An 18,525-nucleotide genomic window follows, 5' to 3' on the forward strand; every position below is an offset into this window, starting at 1 on the left:
GAGCTTGTGAAACAGCAGGAGGCCAGAGGATCCTGGGGAAATGGTCGTAAACCGGTGCCATTAAGATGTGCTATCAAACGTTGGCCTAATGCTCTGCTGTTCACAGCACCAGTCCTCACTCACCTTCTGTTCTTTAATTTGTTCAAGGTTACTCTATAATAGTGAACTGACTTGAGGAATAGACTGTTGAGTAAGCTGTGAGCCATTCAGGTGCCAGTTTTGTCATAAACCCCGACCTCCTGCTTTTCTTCTTCTTCTTCTTTTCGCTGTTATTACGTAAGTGTTCTGCACAGTGAGAACTAAATTGCCAAAGCAATAAGGCAGACTGCGGGGTAAAATTGAAGGCAGAAAACAACATTTTTACTTGGTGGAATGAGGCATATGTTTCATCGGTGGTGTTCCAGTGTGGATACCTCTCTCTCTGGAGCTGTGAGTTTTATAATGCAACACTTAAAGACTCCAGAGGCGTTTCTTTTGAGCCACTGGCATTGTTTGTGTGGGCTGGGCTGTGTTTGGTTGTTGGCGTAAAAGCTATGCTTTCGTTTGCTGTTAAAAAGGGTACAGGATTTCCTCTGCACAGCCTGCAGAGCTTACTACGCCCCCAGGGTCAACAAGAGCACTTCCCTCACACAGGCTGTTTGGATTCAAGCACTTAAGCATCATATATTTAATATGTACCAAGGTTATAAAATGTCTAGATTTGGGTGCCAGACGAACAAAGTGCCACACTTGACCTTCTGAAATTCCAGCTTGCATACTTGTCTCACGCTCGCGTCCACCCACCTGCCGAGCCACAGTTGAACTTTTATGTCGCCCACACAGCCTTGCCTTTTCACTGAATGGGGTTATTTTGTGGTCAGTGTTTACCACTGCTTTATTTTTCTTTTCTCAGATTATGTCCTAAAACAGCAGAGAAAATTATCGTAGTATTATTCTGAGCATACTTTTCACCACCAGAGCTTCAGCTAACAATTACTTAACTTTCTTTTAGCAGTTTTACATATACAAATGGTGTTTTTAATTTACTCTCTAGAGATTTGGCCTACAGTGGTGCTCTGAAGTTCACGGTTACTTTTTGGAGGAAGTTTTACAAAGACATGAACGAGAGACACGGCACACAAATAATCCTGAAGAAAAATCTGTGGCAGAACTCTGAGCCAGGCAACCACCGAACTGGCAAACCCATACTGAGGCTTTTGTATTTATTTTAGTAAAGATGTAACTGTGATTATTGTATTGTTGGCTTACTGTAGCCATAATGAGCTAGGAACACTGATCAGGGCTTGGGAGGTAGAATGTGCCATCTACTAAACGGAAGGCCAGTTGTTTGATTTCAGGCACCTCCAGTCGACACGTGAAAGTGTCCTTGGGCAAAAACATGAAGTGTGAGTGTGTGCATGATTGTTATAAATCCCTTTAAGGCACTGATTAAAGTGCTTTATCAGTTTATTTGTTAAAAAGCAAAAAAAAGTAAACTACACAATTATTTTGTCCATGTTGCAGAAAGTTAAATCTCAGTGTTTGCTGTTTTATGCGGGGGGGGGAATCATTATTTTCACCAAAACAGTCATTTTTTCCAGAAACCCAACTCGCAGAAAAACCCACCCAAAGCTGTTTGGATGACTTAAATCGAAAGAAGTCTCAGTGTTGTCTGTTATTTGTAAAGGTGTTGGCGGACAAAGAGTGCTCACAGGGAAGAACAAATATTATTTCACTTCCTTTTGAAGTACTTTTTCCTGGCTCATAATTGGTCTTTAGGGGGGGTGACTACACATGAAAGCATGATTGGTCCACATAGTTGCAGGAACCGTGCTGCCTTATTTTGTAAAATTCCTGTTATTTCTGGCCATTTAATAAATAAATATGTATTTTATGCTTGAGTAAATGAAACCCTTCTGATTTTTTTTCTTAGTGCAAAGCCAAAACCTCTCTCGGAGGTTTCTTTGGGTATCTTTTTTTCTTTTTCTTTTTTGCTGGATGCTGGCAAAACCCTGCTTGTCTGATTTCTGATGAGCTGTCAGCTTTCTAAACACATCCCCGTTCAGTTATTTACACATGGAAGATATTACACGACAGCTCATCACGTTATGCCAGTGTGCACTATCCTCTGATGAAACCCCACCCTGAATCCCCCTCCACCCCACAAGTCTTTCCAGATAGACACTACTTAGCCCTGCAGTCTGTCGTCTGCCCTGAACCTGTGATCAGCAAAGACCTGAGCAGTGTGACGCTGTTCTGCTTACTCAGGTAGAAAATCCCCTCGAGGATGTGCTTTTAATTGAATGGTGTCTCCAAAGTGGCTGTACTGCTGGAGCATGATCCCTCTCTGAGTACTGGCCTTCACACTCTGGCAGAGGTTTGCTAATGACTCAGCCTGAGGAGCTAATCCATTTGTCTCCCATGCCTGATCAAAGATGGATAGGTACTGTGGAACATTAGGCGATGTCATGTTTCTGATAGCAGATGTGCACTACTTAAAGTCTCTGGGCTCTAATTGTGTGTAGAAGACGAAAGATGGAGAGGGTGGATTTAAAGAGTAGGTATATTTTCTAGTCTTTAAATAAACTTATTCATATTCGACACAGTGGGTAGCTCTGTATGTTTGATATTTTTTTTCCTCATATTTTTGCACTGAATGCCCTTCCAATGCAATCCCAAAGGGATTTCTGGGGATCTTTTGCTTGTTTGCCGATTGTGTGATATTGAGTGTTTTAAAGCGGCTCAAAATTTGTCTGACATTATTCCAGTTTCTTACAGCGTGTCTGCGATTAGCAACAAACCTGTGTGGGATACATCCAGTAATTGGCTGGATTGATTTAGTCTTCACCCTCTCTGCTTGAGTGTGAAAATGCAAGAAAAAAAACGTTGGCCACTTAAATAATTGGGCCCACCAGTGTGAAGAAAGTTAGTCCTTGTTTCATTTTCGTGGGTGAATTAGTGACATTTTAAGGATTTATGTTTTTTTTCCTCTCATCGTCCCTCCACCTGTTCCTTGTTCACTGTGTTCTCAGTTTACCTGCGTCACATTTTCCTCTGCAGTCAGTGATGGAGGCACTTACAGTATTTGTTACTTCTTTACTGATTACTGTCTTTACTTTCTTTTTTCTCAACTTTTTTACCTGTGGTTTCGGTCCTTCTTCTTACTGGGACTTCTAGAGGCACAGTTACTGGAGATCTATGCTTCAGCATTAAATTTACACCCTAACTGCCAGTGCTGTGCAATACTACAAATTTTGGTGTTGATCCATTACCAGCACGGCCAACATTGCCGATACAGATACAAATACTGATACTCCTATATAGGGATGGGTATCGTTTAGGTTTTATCCGATACCGGTGCCAAATCGGTACTTTTGAAATGGTGCCGGTGCTCAAACGGTGCTCAAACCGGTGCTTAAAGAATGGAGAACACAAAATTAGTCCAAAAACCTCTCATGTTCAGCTGGTTTTTTGTAAAAAGATAACAATGTTAGGCTTTTCTGCAGCTATGGGGCATATATGGTATCACTTTTGGCTGGAAGCGGTGCTTAAACAATGGAAAAAAACACAAACTTTGTCCAAAAACCTCTCATGTTTAACTGTTTTCCACTTTTTCTTTGGTCATTTTAGCCTTTTTGGCCAGGGTGCAGGGAGTATCTGCCATCAAACAAGAAGACAGCCGCATGTAGCTATGATGATGTTTGCTAGTTCACCTTACCTGCATTAATGTAATAACGTGGTTAGCCCTACTCAATTACAATTAAATTACACACGAATAACATTAAGCTACTCACGCAGAGAAGAACGGCTGCTGCTGCATCATCATCCGTCATCATTTCTGCTACACTGGCAGGGCTAGGGGCCAGGACTCCATTCTTCGGGTTTTTGGGGGATATTGCACACTCCGGGTCCAATAACAAGCACCACACCCGCAGTAGATGTGCTCAGTGTGAGGTCTCGCAGCAAGCTATCAAATACGGCGCATTTCTCGGCTTTTAAAAAAAACGCTAAGCGTCGCCAGGTGTTTCATCGGATTCGAGGTGTTACCTCCTTTGACAGTATCACAGTATCAGCTTAAAGCACTTGTTGCAGGCTGCTGAGTTTGCATATTTTGCTGTGAAGTACAGCCAGACTTTTGACCGCTTTGCCTTGGGCACTTTTAATCTGTAGCTCTGCTCTAAAAGAACGTACGTACCTGGCCCCGCTTACTATCCTTGGAAACGTAAAATGATTGGCTAGAAGTGTATCACAGCTCAGGGAAAAAAAGCACCGAAATGTGCACTGCTTTTCGGTCTGGTTACTACCGTTTATGTCAGAACCGGTACCCATCCCTACTCCTATATGTAGGGGGGAGAAGTGTCTTGATTAATGAGATGAATTGTCATCAATTTGCAAATTCTGAGCATATTTTAATGATTACTAAATCAAAATAATTTTTGCTTTCCACAATAATTAGTTAATACAACAAAACACCTTTTCAGCTTTTTGTGTATTTTGAAACAGATCCTCTTGCACTAGTATCGATCCAATACAGATACCAGCATTGGCACTATCGATATTTGTCAATCCACCCACCTCTACTAACTGCAAACCTCTCTGAAACCCTGTGCTGTCAATGTAACTAAATGCCAGTTTGATGTATCATCCACTTCTATAGCTTATACCATAGCCTCTATGAAGATTCACCACAGAAGTCTGAATCAGGACTTAGTGGGTCTGTGAGGTCAGGTTTCCACATCATTTATCATTTATTGCTGTATGTGAATGACAGTAGCTGTAATTTCCTGTTGGCTTATTTACAGATTACATCCTCTTTATGCTGGAAGTGGGAAATGAAGTCTGCAGTGTGTCTCTGTCTCCCTCCTAACTGCAACCCTGCTGTGCGAGTGATTAGCAGTGGAGCTGAAACCTTTCCCCCTCCCATAGCTTTGTAATATATTTTTGGATTCGTTAAGAGTCCTGATGCAGATCATCTGAAAACGGCAAATACTTTTGTTTCACTTTATTTATTTATTTGTGTGAGGAGGGCGACTTAAAATGTCTGCTTCACTGACCCTCGTCGTCTTTCTGCAGGAGCCCTCACGGTCGGACTGGTCCGGCAATGTCAAACGATCCACGGACGAGACCGGACTTGTATCCCACCAAGGCTGCCCCCAGAGTGGGTCACCACACTGTTCTTCATCATCATGGGCATCATCTCCCTCACAGTCACCTGTGGACTGCTGGTGGCATCACACTGGCGCAGAGAAGCCACCAAATATGCCCGCTGGATCGCCTTCACTGGCAGTAAGTGAACATTTTCCCTGAAACTGATGAGACGACCTTTAGAAATTCCCCTTCACCACACCACGTCAGTATATTTATGCATCTATGCAGAGCAGTGAATAATAAAATGGGAGGAGGTTAGGTTGAATCGATGTAGAAATTTGGTTTTAGCCGAGTCTTGCACATCCTCATTTACATGTGTGATAATGTGCACGGCAACAGAAACATCCGAGGCTACGCACAGGATATCAGTCAGTTTGTGTTTTTCAGAGTGATGCGAGGACCTGCGTGTGGGCGTGTGTGTGTGTGTTTTGTTGCATTTGCACATTTATGAGAATTATTTTATTTTTTATTTTGTTGCATTCTTGTCGATTATGCTTTCTCCCTGAAGCCGATATTGAGTTATGCAGTTTGTCTGGTACTTGAGTGGGTGGCCTATGTGCCACGGCAATTTTTTTTTTTTTTTTTTTTTTTTTTTTTAAATCTCCCTCTTTGCCTTGAAATCGCAGCTCCTCTGCCCCCCCCCCCCCCCCCCGGGACATGATTTTTGTAAAGGTACGCTTCCACCATTCGATAAGAACTTCCATCTCGCGTACTGACTGTGTCTGGGCTGGTTTCGTAAGGCTGTGTAGGAGGGTGGCATTTGATTGGTCAGACAAAGACAAACCTGAACGTACTCGTACAGATGCAGCAGTGGTATGTGAAGTCACAATGCCCTGCAAAAATTGTTTGAAAGCCTGTGTATTTCTTTTTCTCTCTCCATAAACATTGAAGTTTCTTTTGCCTGCCTGGCCGATTGCGGATTCATATTTTTTATTTTTACTTTTTTTTTTCCTGATCATGTGATGAATCACTGCTTTTCAGAATCCCGATTTTTTTTTTTTTTTTATTTATTTATTTTTTTTAATTAATTTATTTTTTCCCCCGCTACACAAACTGCCTGTCCACTAATCACAAAACAGTGTTACATGCTAAAATGAAAGCAGTCGAGTCATTGTTTAACGACTGTACTCAAAGGAAAGTAAGAGCGTTGCCATGGCAATTGTGAGCAGTTGTTACCCCCCTCCACACCACCCTCCTCCCTTCCCATGTACAGCTTCTGCTGGGCATATTAGACAAGAGGTATATTTTTAGTTCAGCTTTAAAGCATGAAAACGTTTACCAGCAAGGAAATAAATGAGGGGAAAAAAGGTTGGAGGAGGAAAAGACTTGTGATCTATTTGAGAGATGAAGCTACGCCTGTGGCAACAGAGGGAAAAGTGATAGAAAAGCATCACTTTTTCTATTTTTAGTACCCCCATTAGTTGGCACTTTAGAGACTGATGGTCTACCTGGGATTCTCTTGTAACTCTTGAGCGGGTAAGGTGGATGAAAAGGGGAGAAAAGTGCTTGATGTTGCTGAATTTTTGCTGTGACGTCTAAAATATTTCATGTGGCTGAGAGAAGGGGGGGAGGGGGGTTAAGTGAGAAAAAAACTGGTGTGATGGTAAAGATGGCAAGCTGAGCGAGTAATCTTGTTTTTAGACATAAAGTGAGAGGTTGTTGCCCATGTAAGGATGCAAATCGAAAGAGAGGAATAAAGTGAAGCTGGTAGCAAGAAGGCAGGGCTGGTTCATTTTGGGCAAAACAGGTGATGAAGGTTGAGAGGAGGTGGGCAGTGTGTAGTGTTACTGGCTCCAGGCCATCGGGACTTGAATGGACAGCTTTGTGTAACTGGCACAGGCCTGCCTCTGTGTATCGCTGTGTGCACACCAGCAGCGTTTTCCCCCAAAATATGAAGGTCATCTGTGGGGGTGGAGTGGATGCAGAGTTATAGAAAATGTCATTGTGAAGATTCGTTAACAGTAACTGCAAACCATTCGCTAATTAATGAAGTTAGAAAATGAACAAAGCAGCCTTTTCTCTCTCTTTGGATACTATTTACAGCTTCTTCTTTTTTTTTTTACCACTTTAAACAGAATCATTCTTCTAGATTTAACACTGAACTGGTTTCCATGGATGCCAACTTTATTAAATAGCCTATTGATCCTTTTTTTTATTGTGTTTGTTTTGCAAGAGAAGCCACCCAGATCCTGCAAATTTTGAATTAAAAATCTGTGATCCATCCTGAGAAAAGTGAGTCAAGGCATCAATGTCGTGTTTCAAATATGTGAGTTGAGGGGAAAAAAGAGGAAATCTTGTGTTCTTTCTTAAAGGGGGTTAAACTGCTGCTTATGGTCCTTCTCTGGGTAGTTGCACATTTATGTGATTCAGGTTTATGAGTTGCAATGTCAGAGCTGAATTGTGTTGTGTCTAACTGATTAAAACGTAATCTGTGACTACTGCTGGTGCACAATAAGAGATACTGTTTAAAGACCTGAATTTTTTTTAAAAACCCCAAAAACATCAGCACTCAGGAGAGTCAGAGACTACCAGCAACATAAAGCAGTAGTGCTCACACTGGTGGTATGCCTGCTGGTGGAGCACTGAAGCATTTCTGATGTGGACACATGTTTCCAGGGGTAAAACTGCAGAGCACAAGAAGTTATTAGAATCTGATTGCTGAAGGAAGAACCACCAAACAAGCTTAATGGAATCAAAATTCAGGTTTGATTTATTCAGGCAGTCCTATCTGAAAAACTAGCATGTGCTTATACTCCCTATACAACAGTTCAACTGAAACATTTCACAGAAAGAGCTACTAAATTATCCTTTTAGAGCCCAAAAGATGATGCACTATATTGCCAAAATTATTCTCTCATCTGTCTTCACACACATATGAACTTGAGAGACCAAGTCTTGTTATGCCGAAACATTACGAGTTCCTTTCACTGGAAGTAAGGGGCTGAGCCCAACTCCTGGAAAGACAACCACACAAAATCCCCCCTCCACCAAAGTTTACACGAGCAGTGAGACTCGTCCATCAGGCGGCATCCTATCATGGTACCACGCTGGAAAATAAGAGACACTCATTCTCTCAGGAATGTTTGTTGAAGCAGTCTGCGTGCTTAGCTTCTTGATTTTATAGACATGTGGTCATGGAACTGATTTGAACACCTGAATTCAATGATTTTAATGAGTGAGTGAATACTTATGGAAATATAGAGTATATGCTGTGCATGAAATCTTCGTTATCTGCTGTTTGGTTGGCTCAACTCGTGCTGCCTGCTTCTAAATGACCTCTAACTTATCTTTGCAGTATCTTGTTATTTAAATCTGTCACATTTCTGATGCAAAGAGTCATCTGTTAATGAGCAGCATCGGTCTCTTTAGTGATACACTAACAAGCAAGTGCAGCTCTCATAGTTGCTGTTAGTGGTTACTGCTGCAGATTAGACTTGTATATTAGATCGTCTGGATTTATTAACACTTCAGTCTACAGCATGAAAACCGTGACACTTCTCCCCAGATGTAGGGAAAACGCTGCACCGGTGAATTCACAGAAATAATATAAATATGTTAAAATAATATTCTGAATAGTATTTTAAAAAATTAAATCAGCATCCTATAGAAAAGAAAATGTATGCTTAAGCAAGTTGAACAAGGGAGCAGAATAACTACTTGTAGCATGAGTAATGTGGTAACTGTTACTCTTTACAAGTATTTGTATTAATGATTAAATTATTTTTCTAAATCTCTGTTGCCATAAGAAAGAAAAACTGCATATTTGTCATTTGAGCAGGTTTCTGCTAATTGGAAGCGTGGTGGTTCGATCTCTCTCATTCAGTCTTATGTGTTGAAGTATCCTTGTGGAAGCTTCTAGGATGCATCCATTAACGTGTGTGTGTGTGTGTGTGTGTGTGTGTGTGTGTGAAGTTAAAAGGATTTAGGCATAGAAAGGGGTTTATGTATGAGTGAGTATGTGTAAATGGGTGAATGAGCCTTGTGGAAAGAAAGTGCTTTGAAAGCTCAAGTATTGTGCATTTACTATTTTAGAAAAGGTCCTTAAATGATTAAGTAGCTGATGGTTGTTTTTAGATATTTTCTGTCAATCAACTAAAGAATTAATCGGATAATTGCTGCAGCTCTCTTGTTTGAGTGCAAAGAATGACTGCTTCTCTGAAGGCTCCATATGTCACTGGTTGAAACACTTAAGAGAAGCGTCTGACTGAAGTGCACTTTGCTCAAGTTTTCAGGTATAACGCTGAGTCGTGTATTTTTGGCTGCCTTTTAGCTCGCCTCACGAATAAACACATGTCCGGAGTAATGAGCGGGCATGAATCTAAACTCGAATTGTGATGCAAGTTTACTCTGCTGGGATCTTTTGTGCTCGCTAACAGACAGGAGGAAAGCAAACCGGTAGGTTTATGAGTAAAACCTCATCAGATGACGCAGGAATTTTTATTCGTGATGAAAAACGGCTAATAGGAGCACAACACTGTAAAACCGGTTTATTAGTTAGTAAAATACCTGCGTGAATGTCACACTCGGTTAATCTTGTTTAGATTAAATGCAGGCGCAGTTACAGCTTGGTTGCCAACCCATAAATATTCCTAGTTTTATTATATTTTTGGGGTAATGTGGCAAACAGATAGGCACGACTCACTTATTGGATTTCTATATCTTTGCCTTAAGAGAATAAAGCGTATAAAACTTTAAACTGTCTGAAATTTAAATTGCAGGAGAATCTAAAAACAGACTCTTTGCTTCATTTTAACAGTTTATAGTCAGTCTGTTATTTTATGCATATTCTACATCCTAGTAAAACCTTTAATCTGTGAATTGCAGGAATTAAGTCTCAGATTTTTCTTTTTCGGGAAACTGTATAGCGAAACATTAAAATTTGTTAATCGGTTTGTCCCAAAAAAATTGAGACTCAGATACTAAAATTAACATTAAGAAACTCATTTGCAACAATATCGATACTATCTTTGCTGTCGTGCCTCCTCCACTTGACGCAAAGCACACAGCTCCTTCCTTTGCTAACAGCTGAAGTAGTTGATGTCATTAACACTGAACAATACTTCAGGAGGAATTTAAAGAGGCCAGTAAAGCTCATGTTAACATTAGCCATTTAACTATTCGCAGTTACCCGATAGCCACATTAGCCAAATGTTATAAGCATTCGGCTAGTGGACTGCAGCTCATGGATGGAAGAGTCCTGGTGGTGTAGTCTTGTTGGTGTCACAGACACATGGGGAAGCGGCCAGGACTGTGCAGATCTGCGCCGAAGCCGTAGATGAACTGAGGAGAGAGTCCAGAGTGTGGAGAACAACTTTACCGTAATACGTTTTGTGCAATAATTTAATGATTTAGATGCGTTAGGTACGTATTTGTTTATTAGTAAGTTCTAAAATATACTTTACCTCCACCATCTGAAATGAAATTATGTAAATCATTTTAATTAGTTACTTTAAAACTAAATCTTCTATACTTCTGTACCCCGTGATATAGAAAATGACATTGAATATTTTTCTGGGTATTGGTATAAAGTATGAAATTCTCGTTCTGTGACAACGCTGCTTGTAACCCAGTCATTAAAAGCAAGCGTTGCTGGGCAGCTATCTTGGTGTTGCCTCCAGGCAGTTATTTTAAACCCTTCTAAACTTTAATTTTTAAAGCTCACAAGGATGAAACTGTACGTATTATAATTTGTATTTAAAACGTGATGTTTTGGGGCATTTTTCCCTTTTATTTATTTATTTGGACAGTGAAGCTTTTTTTAAATAGGAAAGTGCGGCTAGAGCTTTGGGGAAGACACACATCAGATCCCTGGGTCAGAATCGAACCCAAACCGCTGCATCGTACCTCCGTGACACATGGTCACCCGCTTTTTCAGGTGAGCCAAACTGCCACCGCTTATCTGCATCTTTGTGACAGTAATAAGTTGATACGCCTGTCACCACACAATTAATGCTGTTTTGAACTTGTATTCACACATCAGTGCAAGAGCAGGACCGGCTCATATATTTCACAGTTCGGATTTCTTATTGGCTCTTCGGGGTAAACTGCCATCTTCGCCGTCTGGCATTGATTTCTATTCAGGGTGCTTTGAGCATTGCATTTCTCTCCTATGTCTGTCTAATCTGAAAATGGCTCTTTATGCTTTCACAACATGTCACATAACCTCAATAAGTCAACAGGGCTTCTAGAGTACGGACACACAACTTTTTCTAAACAACAAGGAAGTCACTCTGAACTGATGTAGGAAAGGATATCTAATGCAGTTTCCGTTTGCGGTGTTGCTGCTTCAGGCAGTGCAGAAAGAAGTGTTGATCTAAAGAAAAAAAAATGCACAAAAATGGTGAAAAGCTCTTTGATAGATCAGTTATTTTTAATTACTTGAAGCTATTCCACAAATTCTGCACAGCCATTGATTTGGATTCAAAAACCACAGTTTGCTTTGCTGCTTAACGTCACTGTGAGTTACATAAGTTGTCTCAACTGGACCTCGAGCTTCAGTTACAACACTTTCAAAGGAAGGAAGAGAAAAGGGAACCTTTGCTATTGGCAACAGCTTTGTTATTCCATTTTTCACCTACTTCCTGGACATTTGAGTAAAACCACACGATGGCTTCATCCCTGATCTTTGCTGTGCTTGCTCTGCAGCCGCTGACTTGACCACTGTGTGTTGAGCAGAACATCACACTGTTTATTGAGAATGGTGCCTGTTGCAAAAGCAGCGATTCCCAGCATGCGGTCAACGCGCCGAGCTAATTGATCCCGCAGGGCTTGATGGTGATTGTCAGAGCTCACCAATCAGCGGAATTGGATTTGCAGAAGGAAACCAGGTTAACACAGAAAAAAAAAAAACATGTCCCATGGTAGCTGAGCTCCTGTAGGGGCCTGACCTCTACATCATGTACTTGGAAGACACACTGAGACATTAAATTCAGAGTTCTCCGATATGTAGCCGTTTAATAATATAAAAAGGAAAATTATCTGGTCCTTAGCAGGTCTTAGATGAAATACAGTATATGTAATATTACACTCTCGCCATTTAACAAGAAATAAATGCAGTTGATTAACTGATCATTAGCAAGTGAGAGCTTTGGCTGTTTGCAGATCTGTAGCATTGAGGTGCCAACAGAAAGCCGTCATTGCTGCTGATGCTGGGAGGAGTTATGAGGCCGTTTTGAAGCAATTTGAAGTTTATCGTTGTGCATCGAGAGATGATTCACAAGTGAAAAATATTCAAGACAGTCAACAATCTTCCCAGAAATCCCTGTCCCAGCAAGTGTCACCCCAAGGTCATACTGTGCTTCAAGTGGCTCTGTAATTATTATTTTTTAACCTTAGTGCTACAGCTCTACTTCATCATCATCCATTTCATAGCTGCTCAGAGAAACTGCAAAAAAAAGGGGGGAAAGGAAAAAAAACCCAAGAGCTATATCTCGCTCTACAGGCCAATTAGATGTCAAAATTCATGGCAGCACAATTGGGTTACCAGAAGAAATCCTTTTTCTCTAAAGAGAAGAGGGCAACACAGGTCATACAGCAGCACAATGATCCCAAATATCAAAGCAAATATACAACCGAATTGCCTGAAAAGAAAAGAAACAAGGTGTTGCAGTGACTCAGTCAAAGTCCAGACTTTAACCTGATTGTTATGCTGCAGAGGGACCTGAAGAGAGCCGTGCATCAACAAATGCCTGTAGAGTTCAATGAACCGAAGCATCGTTGTAAAAGGAGTGGGCCAGAATTTCTCCACAATGATGTGAGATACCAATAAAGTCATTTAGAAAAGTTTTTCTTTTTCTTTTTCAAGCTATTGCTGCTAAATGTGGTTTTACAAGCTCCTGAATGCTTTTAGTTTTTGACAACTAAGTGTAAACTTTGTTGTGTTTTACCAGGGAAAGTTGCTCCACACAGTTTAGAAAGCATCTTATTTTCCTTGCCATCAAATGTGAAATGCATCTACTCATCTCTTCCTCCTAAATGTTGACATTTTGTCGCATTTTCATTCAACTGGGAGGAAAAGAGTCAGCTGAACTAATCGGATCACCTCCAAACTTGTCCTGCCTTTCTACACTTCTGATTGGATCTAGTCTCCCCAGAACAAATTTAATCTCGGTTTTTATTCAGTGACGAAAGTGTCAATATTTGTATGAAATCCAATTAATGTATTTGCTGTCGCACATTTTGGGGGGTTTATTTTGGGTCTATATTACGGTTGAGTTGCATTGTGGGTAAAGTAGTTGATGGGCTTTGATAAGAAAGAACACATGGAGTGGAGTTTACTGTCCTATACCTCAGCCTTGGAAAACTTTGTGTATTTGTTCTGTTCTGGTTAGTCTTCGACGGCGTTTCCTTCAGCATTGCTTTTGCTTTTCTAACTTAAAATCTTAGGACTATCTTTTCTACTTTGATGAACACGTTTTTTGTGCCTAACTAAAGGTTCAATTAGTAAATCACACCTCTCATGTAACATCTAGTGGCAGTCTCAGGAAACTACAACATCTGCAAACGTGTCATTTCCACCACAGCTTCTAACATTTGTAAATTTGGTAAATCCCTTTTCTGGATTTGACTTGACTTGCAGCGTATAAACGGAGCTGCAATGTGCTTGTTTAGAAAGCTTAAAATGTGATTACTGATCTGCACCTTTTAAGCTTGTAGAGAAATGTACTGTGTTAATCAGCCTGAGGTGGCATAAAGAGCTTGTTTATGGTTCTTGGAGGAGCATTTACTGAAACTAATGGTACATTCTGCTAGTCTGGGAAATGGTGTCAATTCATTTTGAGCTCAAGGGAAGAAGTTAATGATTTACCAACAAATAATTCACACACAAACTTTACAAACTTGAAAGCTTAAATCAAGCCCATTACTGCTGGCTGGCTTTCTTTTAGAGATTTGCTAAAACATTTAACTGTGGAAAAATGCTGCCTTCAGGTGCTGTAAGAAATATTATTTAAATATAAACGATGTCAGAATGCAAGCATAACTGGCAAAGAGGACGATTTCTGGGATTTTTGAGACACAGGTTTGGACGAGGACGTTGACATGGTTCCTTAGAAAATGTTGCACATTTATTAAGAACATCACTCAAAGTCCAAACAAAGTTAATCAGTATTTTATCAAGATTTTGATGCTGAGCTGCACATCTGTGAACAACAAACCTCTACTGTGTGTGTGCGTGCGTGCGGCTACTCTGTATAAATGCACAGCACATTAGTGGTTTCCAGCCTTTCCGTACTGTCAGTCCCCCAAACGCTCTTCGGTAATCTCATGACCTCACAGGTTTATTGAAGATGAAGGAAAAAAATCCTTTTGTCACCTGAACTTATACTTTTTATATAAGTAAGCACTGAATCAGGGTTTTTGCTTCCTCGCTGGACAGACGGACATCTCTGAGGTTTGCTGAGGATCAGGTGTCTCCTTAAATTTTTTTGAGCAGTGTATTAAAATGTGACCGAAAAGTTATAAATTATGGCTTTTTCACTTTCTTGGTTAAGTTTCACTCTAATGATTGTAGTGCTGCGTTTACCTTGTAGTCATATATGATGTGCTTTTAAGTGTTTTCAGTGCCTGCTTCAATCTTCTGTCTATAGAAAGTTCCAGCTGCTGCTTTCATGAACATGTCTCTCTCTGAGTGTTTCATTTCTCCGATTTTCTGCAGTCAGCTGCTGTTCATCAACTGAATGTTGAAGTTTTCGGGGTATTTTCAGCGATGTCTGCGCAGCTGCCCTTTTTGTTTCCTCTTCGGAGGAAGATTTAACTAAAAATAGAAATGTCTCATTTCTACAGGAGACTAAATTTGGTTTGGGCGAGCTTGGACTCAGGCTAGTGTATGCTTGTCAGACTAATGTATAATCTATGACGCACATTAACATTACATAATTGAGTGCCTCTGCCTCTCATCTTTGTGAAAATGCAAGGCAGAATTATCTGCATGCCATGGGTCTGTTTGCTTCTGAAGGGACAATTACACCATTTGAAAGGCGGTGTTGTATCTCACTAATGAACTCCCGAAAATTGAAGTCAGTTTGAGGCTATGCTTTCTGCTCAAGCTGATGAGGTTAGGCTTAATTTTCTGAATCCACTGTGGAGAACAAAGACTAGAATAAGAGCTGACACTCCTTTAGTGTCATTTATCAGTTCAGTCTGTCCCCAGAGCTTATTTTACACACAAGATTTCAGTGCATTGAGGAAAAGCTACAGATTAATTCGAGTCATCTTTTAAGGAACTAATATTTTTCCTCTCTCCCTCCCTTGCTTCCAGTGATCCTGTTCTGCATGGCGGCGCTCATCTTCCCAATAGGCTTCTATATCAACGAGGTGGGAGGCCAGCCGTACAAGCTTCCCAACAACACGGTGGTCGGCTCCTCATACGTGCTGTTCGTCCTCTCCATCTTCTTCACCATAGTGGGACTGCTGTTTGCAGGCAAAGTTTGCCTCCCGGGCTGAGGATTCCAACGCTGTCGCCTCTGGACTGACACGAGAGGCTCTGAAAATGTCATGGGATTTAAAAAACAAACAAACACACATGCAAAAATGACTGAAAATCAAAAACGACTAACTCTGGCCAGAAGCCTGAAACGGGGGAAGTTTCTGCTTATGTGTCGAGGGACCGCAGCACCGTGGAGTACCCAGCGACTAAAAAGACGAATAAATGAACAAAACACTTAAAGGGGACATGGACGCAAAAGGTTGGGGGAGTGCGAGGGCAGCCGAGGCTGCTGCAGCACCCTGCCACTGTTGATTTAAAAGAAGAAAAAAAAAAGAAGGAAAAAAAGAAAAAGAAAAATGGTGTCTCTCTGTTGTTGTTCTGTTGGAAAGGGTGCTCAATGTGCTGCTGTCATGGCAACCGCGACCACAACGCTGGCGCACATTTCTTGAGGACCACTAAAGTCACTCCTCGACATGATTTCCAGCCACCCGCCCCACCTCGCCGCTCTCAGCATCATCTGCGCCGTCACGACCGCTCCTGTTGCTGTTTTTGGCTTCTCTTAGCTATTTTTAGTTTTGTGTTTTTTCTGTTGTTGTACAATTTGTGTTCTTTTTTTCTACTTCTTCTTCTTCCTCCCCCACCACCTTTGTCCACTGAAGTTGTTTGAGTGTTACTGAGGTTCACTGAGCTGAACCCTTGAAGGAAACCCTTCGGGGGAGGTGGGAGATTGCAAAAGCTTGGCTCTAGAGTGGGGTTTATTCTCTCCTGTCACATTTGCACAGCCCCAGGTGTGTGGGAGAGGTGAGCAGCTGAGGTCACAGCTGTCAGGGGGCCACACACGGGCTGCTGTGGATGAGAGGAAGATGCAGGTGTGCTTCCTCTTTTGTCTCCAGCCGGCTACTGCTCAGGAACAGGTAGCCCCAAAGGGGAGGCTGACCTCCCTGGGCAGCAGAATACAAGGTCAAGCACCATTAAGGAGAATGCCACTTACTGTAAGACCTTGCATAGTGTTATTAATAGCAGCAAAGTATTAGCGAGTGTAGACAGCTCTGCTAAGCCATCAGCTAACGCCATCATGCTGATACACTCCCACAGCCAGTAACTAGAAGACTGTGAATTTAGAGAATCATCATAAACGCACCTCGTATTTATAGTAATACACTTAATTGCGTTAAGCACAGCCACATGCCTAGTGGCCTTTTCAAAGTATTTTGTAGGGATCACTGCAGTTTTGCATTTTTCTGCAGGTTGGGAGCTTCCCTGAGTGGAAGCTGGAAGTTACAAGTGGTGTGAAAATAACATGCGAATGCTAAAAAATCAGTGGTATTCTCCTTTAATGTTGGACAGGAAGTAAGTGAGCCAGGAGCAGTTTGTTCTTTCTTTCTTTCTTTCTTTCTGCATAAGTGAACGGACTGCAGGTCAGGTCCATGCATAGGGGGGCTGTGCCTCGGTTTGCTGCTCGTGATGTCTGTGAATGCAACACACACATACAAAAATATATTTACCCTTGCAGGGTTTTTCCTGGCCTGCAGTGAACCTTCAGTGAGTTATTTTCCTGTAGGTTTGAACACTTCACATTAAAATTAAACCTTTAATTAAAAAAACAATTTGGTGATTCTGGCATAAGGTCTTTTAAAGGAGCCCAAAAAGTCCTCTGTGAGGGGGAAAGCCCTGCACACAGTCTGCACTGTGTGCAAGCTAACATGGTTTTATTGTAGTAATTACTTTATCAGTGTCCAGATTAATTTGCACCACTCTTTGCTCACCACAAGTTCTTAGCTGTCTTGCCTTCATCAGGGTGATGTCTGAGGTTGTTTCTGGTCTCTTCCTACAAATAGAAACTGCATAAAATACAACAAAAAGAGTGCTCCTTTAACAAATATAATCAATTAGGTTTGAACCATGTAAATGGGACAATATTGCAGTGCTCTGTACCATTTATACTAACAGTGAGGGTGCGACTACAGTAGTTGCCACTCAGACACATCCTCCTCATCAGCACTGGTATAAGAGTAAAGGTAATAATCTGTGAATTTCTGAACTTTTATACTGATATATCTTTAAAGGAAGTAAAAACCAACACAATGGTGTCTTCAGCCCAGCTGGGCAGTGGTAGCACCAGTGTAAAGTTACGATGATCCTCAGGCAAGTTTTGAATTTACTAGAAGGCTCTTAGTTAGGATTTAGAAGTGGACTTATCAAGGTTGATTTGTTATGGATAACATCCTTGGGACGCGCGAGTCTCTCGAAAGTTAAAAAATAAAAAATAAAAATCAGTGAATGTTGAGATTGAACTGATAAGTCTGACTTCTGTCCATCGACACAACCTCGTAGCTCACACACTTCTGGATTAAACACGGCACCAAATTCAAACAGATACAATGTATCCATCCTATCTTCCATTGGCCTTCACAGAGCCTTTCCTTAACTAAACAAATAAAATAAAATAAAAAGTCACAAGAGGCAGAAATGATTCGTTTTCCACCAGCACTGGGGTGTCGGCACAGGATCGTTGGAACTACTGTTCTCACTGGGCGCGTTTGGAGCTACTGCAAGAAATTCAGCAGTGATTGGCAAATGCAGCCCACCGATTTGTCCAATGTGATTTTTATCTTCTTCCCACGGAAATTACCCCATCAAACCTGTCAAAATGTGAGCCAGTTCTTCAAAAATACACCACGGCAGAGCTGGCCCAGCATCAGTGCTGTGCTGGTGGGAAAAGAGGTGTCACTGCTGAAGCTGGAACCAGCAGAAGATTAGCATTTCTGATTTATTATCGAAATAGCTGCTGATTCATTCTCCTTCAGTCATTGCAGCTCTTTCACACATTCATACCATACTGTAAATGTAGGGAGCATGCAAGCTGCTGACCCTAGGACTTGTCCTGGAAAGTGTGTGTGTGTTGAACCGATCGCAGTCGCTCACTCGCCAAGTCTTAGACTTTTTGTTTTGTATTTTCTGTTTCCTGCTCA

General features: G+C 41.3%; 1 protein-coding gene across 1 annotated transcript in view; it reads left to right on the forward strand.

The window, feature by feature from the left end:
- mosmoa (modulator of smoothened a) overlaps positions 1-17,043 on the forward strand; it is a 29,673-nt gene extending 12,630 nt beyond the window's left edge. Inside the window, exons 2-3 of the mRNA XM_085454180.1 lie at positions 5,053-5,265; positions 15,386-17,043. Coding sequence (XP_085310306.1) covers positions 5,053-5,265; positions 15,386-15,570 — 398 coding nt within the window. The 3' untranslated portion in view covers positions 15,571-17,043. The remainder of the gene's footprint in view (positions 1-5,052; positions 5,266-15,385) is intronic.
- The last annotated feature ends 1,482 nt before the right edge of the window (positions 17,044-18,525 follow it).

The sequence above is a fragment of the Copadichromis virginalis genome, linkage group LG4, assembly GCF_057382275.1.
Source record: "Copadichromis virginalis isolate Kocher_CV1m ecotype Utaka linkage group LG4, C_Virginalis_male_GT1.1, whole genome shotgun sequence".
NCBI classification, from domain to species: Eukaryota; Metazoa; Chordata; class Actinopteri; order Cichliformes; family Cichlidae; genus Copadichromis; species Copadichromis virginalis.